This window comes from Octopus bimaculoides, chromosome 11 (assembly GCF_046866305.1).
Source record: "Octopus bimaculoides isolate indiv1 chromosome 11, ASM4686630v1, whole genome shotgun sequence".
NCBI lineage: Eukaryota > Metazoa > Mollusca > Cephalopoda > Octopoda > Octopodidae > Octopus > Octopus bimaculoides.
In genome coordinates, this window is record NC_142938.1 from 28,950,732 (window position 1) to 28,960,176 (window position 9,445).

The window sequence follows — 9,445 nt, forward strand, 5'->3', positions numbered from 1 at the left end:
TGATATTTTAAATTGTTTTATTAGAATAAAATGATCAATAAAAGGGAGTAAAAAATTGTAAATTGATTTCATGAATTCATTCTTTTATTTTCACATTTTGTGTACCTTACACACAGGCCTCACATAGTCTTCATGTTATGACCATCTTCACATACATAACATTCACATTTTGACCATCCTTACATAATCTTCCAATTTTGTGTACTTCATACAATTTTCCCAGTTCATCTATCTCACATACCTTTTACACTTTGATCATTTTTACACATGTTGACCATCCTTACACAGTGTCTTCACATTTTGTCTCCCTCACATACAATCTTTACATTCTAACACTCCTCACATTTTTCCCCTATACACAGTCTTCATATTGTCCCCATCTTCCCATTCATCCTGGTTTCACACACACTAATTCCTTTAAAATTTGTCCATATTTCAGTTGTATACTTTTGATGCAAACAATTTCTGTACTTTTCCTGAACTTGAGAGTCTCTTCATAGAGTCTGTCTTTATACTGTATAAAACCTCCTGTATGGTACATCATACTATTCTACCAGTCTAATGGACTACATTCACTTCCTTGCTGTGTTTATTCATTTCATTAAACATTTCTTGGTAAGTTTTTTTAATGCTTCGATTATGTTTTCGAACTTCAGCTTCACAAAGTTTGATGTAACGCTTAATGGCTAGGTCTGAAGAGTAAGAAAGAAATAGAGAATATAAGAATTATTGATGATGAGAATACAGAATTACCAAAATGCTTGATGTACAAAATACTGCTAGGTTTGATAGTGAGGTCTGAAGAGTAAGAAAGAATCAGAGAATATAGGAATTAATGATGATGAGAATAAAGGATTAGTAAACTGGCTGACATACAGAATATTGTTATATTAGGTTGAATGAAATGATAAAAGAATAAATTAAATGAATTTATACTGTTTTAGTTGTTCTAATATTTTTCATTGTTTGTCTTTGTCAATAATTGATAGACCAATAGCGGTGTTCTGTCATAGTTGTTACAGGTTACATGATTGATACACAAAAGACTTGGATAAAAATGCGGATTGTTTATAGGGGGAAGTGGGGTATCTAGAAAGTATGAGTTTGTAATTAAAAAATTGGTTAATGTTAAATGCTTTTAAGTAAAGCTTATAGTTTTAGTCATTATGTCCTTTATGGAATAACTTTGGGTGCTAAACGTAATCCATCAGTTAAATACTTCTATAACCAAGTACTTGGATGCCTTTAGCAGACTCCATCCACTCTATTGCAAGTATTCGAACTAGATCTCTGAATCTATAAATCACTGTTTCTTCTCCTCTTACTCCAAGTCTTGAAAAGCCCTGCAAAAAGATTAATGGTACTGCCCTTGAAGACAAACTTTATAAAAATGCATCCCCTGAATGTGATTGATATAAAGTTATGAGAGATATAATTCACCTTCAGGATGTTTGTGTGAGAGAGACTGTAAATCTTCCAAAGCTTCTTCATATTTTTTCATGTGATAGAGGGCCATGCATTTTCTAAAAGCTGCCTTTAAGTTTTCAGGATAAATAGCCAACACCAAGTCACAGTACTCTATGATGCGATCATAGTTGGTATCTTCCTTATGAAGCAGACATGCTACAAGTAAAATGACAAAAAAGAGTAAACTAATTGTATTGAAGGTTACAAGTAGAGCAATAAAAGATTTTCAATAAGCCTTAAAAATGTTTTCATATTTAATAAGTTTTGCTAGAAGTATTTTTATAGCCAAATCAAAATAAATGGAATGTTGTTCATTAACCGTTTTTGTTACTGTATTTTTGCTGGAATAAATGGCTTTTGTTTCAGTGAGATCCAGGAAGATGTGGTATGAAGTGGTGAGAGAGGATCTTCAGATGTTGGGCCTCATAGAGGGGATGACAAGAGACCAAAACTTCAGGCAGTTTGCTGTGCTTGAGAAGACACATCAATCTAAGCAAATACATGGTTGTCCTTGCATACAGGCATGTCCCCTGCATCCCTCTTCAGCTGAACTTTCCTAATCTTGTGGGCTTATGGGTACCAGTGCCACGTAAAAGCACCCATGCCAGTGCTATGTAAAAGTATCCATGCTGGTGCCACATGAAAAGCACCTGTGTCAGTGCTGTGTAAAAACACTCAGTACACTCTGTAAAGTGGTTTGTGTTAGGAAGGGCATCCAGCAGTAGAACCCATGCCAAAACAGACAGGGAGCCTGGGCAGCTCTCCAGCTGATCAGCTCCTGTCATAACCACCTAACCCATGCCAGGTATTATGATGGGCCTCATGAAGATAACGACCGAGACATTTGGCATTATGTTGTGCTTCAGAAGAAGACTCATCAAACCGAGGAAAACTGTGGCAGAAACTGGTGTCACACAAATTGGCACCCATGCTGGTGGCACATAAAACCACCCCATTTGTCATGCAAATGGCACCCATGCCAGTGGCACGTAAAAACACCTATCATGCTCTTGGAGTGGTTGGTGTTAGGAAGGGCATCCAGCTGCAGAAGACTATAGCAAATCAGACTGGAGTCTGATGCAGCCTTCCAGTGTGCCAGCCTGGTCAAACCATCCAACCCATGCCAGCATGGACAATAGACGTTAAATGATGATGATACATACATATACACACACACACACAAACATGCTTCTTTCAGATTCCATCTACCAAATCCACTTACAAGGCTTTGGTTAGGATGAGGCTATAGTAAAAGACACTCAATAGCAACAGTGGACTGAAGCTAAAACTATGTGGTTGGCAAGTGAACCTCATAACCACACAGCCCCACCTATGCATATATTGTAAATATATACTACACACACACACAGACATCTCTATCTATCTATCTATCTATCTGCATATTCTTTCAATGAGTAATTTCCAAAATTTGTACACAAATCCATAATCATTCCAGAATAATGCAGGAATGAAAAAAAAATGTCCAAGGACTTCTTGGAGTAAAATGGAAAACTAAAGATAAGGAGATGTTGAAAAACTGATAGTTACATTGGAGTGGTAACCTCTATCCTTCCATGACTCACAATAATTCTCTTCCCAGACACACAAACACACTCAGCTCTCTGAAATAATGCTGTACAAATGGGACATTGGAAAGCTGAAGTTATTAAAATTACTAATTTATAGTTATATCTGTGAAACATTAGTATGCAGTTTCAAATACCATGGAAGGTAGAACACACACACACATACATGACAGAAGTAAATAGATACCCTTATAATCATTATTTAAATCTGAAATTATACATTCAAATTATTTATTAATTGTTATAATGTGAATATTTAATATTTAGTAGATATGCCCATGCATTTTTCAATGCAAGGACCCTATTAGGCATGTTACTGATCAAATGACAAATATCCCCTTGCGAAATTTCTTGCCACATTTCATGCAGTAATCTCAAAAGATCTGGCTTTGAAGATACTTTCTTGTTCATTTTATGAAGTGTCTTGTCCATTATGTCCCAGAGGTGTGTAATAGGGCTCACATCTAGTGACTGGCTTGGCCATGGAATCTTTTTAATGCCATTCTCATCCATCAAATCTTGGGTTATTGTAGCCGTGTGACAGGAGCCCCATCTTCTATGAATAAAGAGTCTTCTTTAATCATTTCATCACTGGGGAATATTGGAAGGAGTCCTTTCTACAATATGGACACATTTATCTAAGTTTATGTTTCCCTACAACTCCACCAGCTCTGATCAACTATTGCTTCAAATTGCTCCCCAGACCATCACAGAATCGCTGCTGTGTTTCATTGTTGGTTGCAATCTTTTCACATCAAATTCTTGATCACAGAGTCTCCAGACCCACCCTCGACCACTGTCAGGAAATACATCAAATCTGGACTCATCAGAGAATATGACAGTGTCCCAAAATGGTAGTAGCTTCTCCACTATCTTACTGGCCCAATCTTTTCTCTGCTTGATGTTAGCTGGTTGAAGTGGTTTCCATCTTGCTGCCCTGCCATAGTAACCAAGTTTGTGGAGATACCTGACAGCTGTTCTGGGATTGACATCAACTTGTTCTAATATGTCAGAAGCCTTGCAACGAGGATTATCTGACACACTTCTCTTAACAAAGAGAAGGGTCCTGTCAGAGGTCCCTGGTTGACCTGGGCGAGGTGATGTGGATTCCTTCCCAGCTCTGGTAAATTGTAAAATCACTCTATTAACTGTAGAAAGCGGGATCCCAAGGTTTTCTGCCGTCAGAATGACTCACAATACGGCCTCTTTTCTACATGGCATGATTAAACAGTCATATATAAAACCTGAAACATAAAAATGTCGATTAATAAAAATATAAATCTTTAGAAGTTAGAATAAACATAAAACGATGTTTTATGGGGTGTCTATTTACGTGTGTGTGTGTGTGTGTGTGTGTGTGTGTGTGTGTAAATATATATTATCTATATAACATTCGGCAGGCCAGCAACAGACAGACAGATACTTCACTAGCAGTGAGCACTTTCACTTCTGACAGCTAATAGCATGACAGTGCCTAACATTCATGTAATATATAGCTTATACTATGAATTATGTGTGTTAAATTATATATAAAATATATATTACATATTTTAATTGCATATATAACACACACATGATATATATATATATAATTATGGTTGAAGTCGGTTACTTTTCCATACCCGAACAAACGGAAATCTTCAATCGGTGAACCAGCAAAGAACAAAGGAAGGTTTAATGTGTGTGTTTATATGTATATTTATATATTTATAAAACAAAAAATAGTACAAACCAGCCAAATTATTGTAGCAATCGGCCTGAATAGCTGAAATGGTTTGACGATAATCTACTGGGACGTTGTAAGAAGGAAATGAGTCTTGTAACTGTTGGAGACTCTCGGCGAGAGGACGACAAACGTTGTCCATATTCAGCTTCAGCTGAAGTAATGCTCGGTGATACTTGCCAGTTGCCTGTCTGTACTTCTTCTCTTTATAAAATTCGTTACCTTCATTCTTCAACGTCTTCGCAGTTTTAATGCGTTCGTCAATATTCTGTTTATATTTCACATCAATTAGCGAACTGTCAGGGTTGGCCATCTTCTCTAACCGGTGTCATGTGAAATATAATGTCTTTGAAATAAAATTTCACTAATTTTTATGGATTGTATTTGCCATTGCCATCACAGGCATTTCCCCCAAAATAGTTTTATGCTAGTATAAAATTTGTAGGAGTCTACGCAGGGGAGGATAGTGCCCGTTATCTTTGTTTGCATATGATGCTTTTTCACGATGATGTACAGCCTGAATAGCTACAGGTAAAACGTTCTGGGAATGGAACCAGGTATTGGTTGATCTGTATGTTTGTAAAAAAAGGATTCTATCAAAGAAACCCAAGACCGACACTAAATAATAATTACTAGAGTAATTACGAGGGCGTTCACATAAAGTAAGTTTGCACTCTGCTATTGGTCTACTATGCAGATGATATACCTGAGCTATTCTCCTCGGGCTTTATATTGTTTTGTCCAACCAACTGTATACGTCCACATCCTTGTGGATACACAACTATTTTCCTGTGGCTATTTATCTCGGAGACGCATGAATTATTCTTCCTTAAATAATTTATTAAAAACTATGTTCAAAGATCTCATTATGTCTTTCTCTTCTCAACGTTACTTACTATGTATTTTAATTGATTGGGACTTTCGTATGTGAGTGTGATAGTTCAGTTTGAGCACGTCATGTCCTTAGTTGTGTTATTTCGGATTCTGCTGCATTATGTGTAAAACAAATAACGGTTTCTAAATACTGAACGTTTATATCTACCAAATTTATTATTATTCGTTCACAGTCACACGGCTTCAGATTCACCAAATCTACACAAATACTCAATAACTAGAATATGTTTTTCAATTAGTTGCATTTAAAATCACTGTTGTTTCCGATTATTTATCAACCATTTTTTTTTTGCCTTTAAAAACCTATTAAAACAACTAGGAACTGCAAAAACACCAATGAACTCATTTACTACTCTACAAGGCAATGATGCCAACCATCTTTTATCTCCGATAATCTATTTTCAAGCGAACTGACTTTTGATTTTTAATACTATCTGCATATATTTTTATACAAACTGCCTATAAGTAAAGAAATAACAGAGTGTAAGACCTTGGGAATAATACCACAGCCTAGTGTATCGATATACCTACGATCTAAACGTTTAAATGCCGATCCGCTCAACAAAGATCTGTAGAATTAATTTTATTTCGATTTGTCTCCCTTGCCTTACTTTGGTTTTCTATTACTTTGTTCGACGTGGTGTACCTCATCTCTGGGCTGTGATGGCCATGATTAATTAAAATTATCGTACACGCTTTCATATAGTGAGAGTTATCATGCTTTCGTAATCAAAACGATCTTGCCCCCTCTGGTGCAATAAAGAAAAAAAGCAATGTAACATATTAATAGAATTAAGCTAAGGAAACTAAATTAACGTGTTACAGTAAATAAATATATGAAATAAAATTCTTAAAAAATAACAAGTCTCGGTCCCTAAAAGTGATGTTTAATCATCTTCAAGTGTTGATGTAACATTTATGTAGTGTTAGTTCTTTTAGTTGTTATATATATAAATATATATATATATATATATATATATATATATATATATATATATATATATATATATATATATATATATATATATATATATATATATATGTAATGGTTGAAGAATAATTGATAAACAATAGGATGGAACGTCGGAGTCTTCACTAATTGTAACGGTTGTTGTTAAGGCGTTGGTTGCCAGTATGCAAGTTGGAAGAAGAGCAATGATTGAAGTTGTAAAGAGATATTTATTTACCGTTACTTTAATATATACCATACCACAACGGGTAGGCTAGTGTAATAGTATTACACAGTTCGTAAAGCATGCAAGGTAAAAAGTGTTAATTTTGGCCTGTATATGTGTGTACATGATCTCGTAGTATATAGAGAGATATATGGTAATGTTGCAAAGAAAAGAAATTGAGCTAGTGAAAGTAAGAGAGTGTGGGACGAGACAGCTTCTACGTTGGTTAATTCCTTAGTTGTCACTCTGTGAAGTTACTTCAGTCGAGACGGCATTTCGCTTGAGCCAGTCAGCCACCTCTCTGTCAGTTGCTCTCACTAACTGACTTTAGCTTACGGAGTTCTTGTTCTTATAACTATCCAAAACTAGTTAGAAAGATGGACACATTGTTGAGAACAGTAGATTTCATTGGTGGTACCTATTATCTCTACTCTAACAGGTTAGAAGAGTCAAGTGGAGAAGACATTATTTTGCTTAGTGAAGGCATCTGGCAAATGTAACTGCTGTTTTACTGCAAGAAAAGTGCTGTTGAACTGTTAAGTTAAATTTGCCTATCGAGTATCAAATCCACACTATGCCTGCATGAAGTTCACTACAGCACTCCCCCTCCAGAGAGGTTCTGAGAAAAGAAAACTAATGATCGAGGAAGAGAAAGAAATGCATGGCTGAGGAAAAATTTTGCATATCAGGAAAGAGGATCATTGAAGTGTATATGGGACAGATATTTATTCAAATGAGTCTGAATAGTGGTGTTGCTTTGCATGCCAGAATGTGCAGTACAGAAAATAAGTTAGTGCATGCGTGCACATGAGGGTGTATACATGAGTGCCGGTGCACGTATCAAAATTCACTGTAAAATAAGCTCAGGTGAGCAAGTGAGTGTATTCTCAATCCATGATATCGAAGATCTTCCTGCAGCATTGCAGTGTGTGAAATGCCTTGAAGGTTTTTCAGAAGTGAAATGTGTCTGGTGTTGTTGTCATGGTTAATTGCTGAGGTTAACAAGAATGACAATGAAGCATGCTGGAGTAATGCACGAGACAGATAATTTTCCCCATTCATTGCGTGACCAAACAGGGGTCTAACAGAGGGAAATTATGTCTAAACATGAGCACAAAGAGCATGTGAACATCTGACGTATATTGAGTCTGGAAAAAAGCTGAGCTGAGCTGGCACAGATGTAGCAAAAAACAAGGCAGTAGAGGCATAATAGAGTTGCGTGTGCATGTGTGCAAAAGGGATCATGGCTGAGGTAGTATGCTAGTGCAGTGATTCCAAATACAGTGTACAAGTGTTGAACATGCCAGTGATTAAGGCAGTGCTGAATATGCCAGCCAATGCACATAGTATTAAATGCCTTGAAATGTGCAAGAGCAGAAGCTTGGCATGCTGGCGCTTTGTAAGGGACAGACAACTTTCTCTATGCATACGTAACTGACCTAGAGTCTTACAAAGACAAGTTGTGTCTACAAGGGCGCAGGGAGCATGAAAAACAAGTGAGAAAAGCATGTGTGGTGCATGAATGTGACAGTGTTAACATGTATCTGTTAAGTGAAATTTGGCTATCGAGGATATAATCCATGCTATGCCTGCATGAAGTTCACTACATATATCTACATATATACATATTTATTTTTTTATATATATATATATATAGCTTATATTCATTTAAAAGAAGAAAATGGAAATTAGGAAGTTAATAATTGTTTATTATCAACAGCAAATTTGTTACCTTTCACAGCTGTTTCTATTAATACTCAATAAACATTAACTTAACATTTATGCGACATGAGTGTGTGAATTCATTTTAGTAGAATCTGCTAAAATGAATTCACAAACACACATATACCATCCAAAGGTGCACTTTTTCTCTCTGATGATATGCTCATGTTGCATAAATGTAAATTTAATGTTTATTGAATGTTAATAGAAATGGCTGTAAGTAAAGATGACCAATTTGCTGCTAATGATAAACAATTATTAACTTTCTAATCTCCATTTTCTTCTTTTAAATGAATATAAACTCTATGTTTTTATATATACCTATTATTTTAAGGAAATTCATTCCCCCAAAATACTAGGTATTGATGCAGTATTTCCTTGAATGAAACCATCCCTTCATGAAGTTAACACAATCTCTAATTAAATTTATATATATATAGTCAATTTGATGAAGTTAGATCCACATTAGGGATTATATAATCCAAAAGATTCCGCTGGTTATTCACTATCATATATTGTGAAAGTCACTGCTATATGTTAGAGATTACTGTAGTAATACATATTATTAATATATATATATATATATATATATATATATATATATATATATATATATATATATATATATATATATATACTAGCAGTATAACCCAACCTTGTCTGGGTGTGACTTATTACGCCATCTACAATAAGTCTTGCTAGGTGAAAATCAACTAAAAAGAAAAAACCCTTATGATGTAAATATGTTCATAATTTAAAAGATGATAAAATTAATAGGGAAAGTCTGAAGGCTGTTTTGCGTAACATTATTAAGCGTACGTAAATTTCATCCGTCTAATTGGCTGTAGAAATGCTTGTGCAAAACAAACTTTTTGCAC

The 9,445-nt window shown here is 35.3% G+C and overlaps 1 protein-coding gene across 1 annotated transcript; it reads right to left on the bottom strand.

Moving 5' to 3' along the window:
- LOC106874260 (tetratricopeptide repeat protein 9C) lies at positions 1 to 6,345 on the bottom strand. The gene is made up of 3 exons (XM_014921919.3): positions 4,786 to 6,345; positions 1,441 to 1,623; positions 1 to 692 (listed from the first exon to the last, which is right to left on the bottom strand). Exons 1-3 carry the CDS (start codon positions 5,087 to 5,089, stop codon positions 559 to 561), a joined length of 621 nt encoding a protein of 206 aa, XP_014777405.1. The 5' UTR covers positions 5,090 to 6,345; the 3' UTR covers positions 1 to 558.
- Positions 6,346 to 9,445: the final 3,100 nt, after the last annotated feature.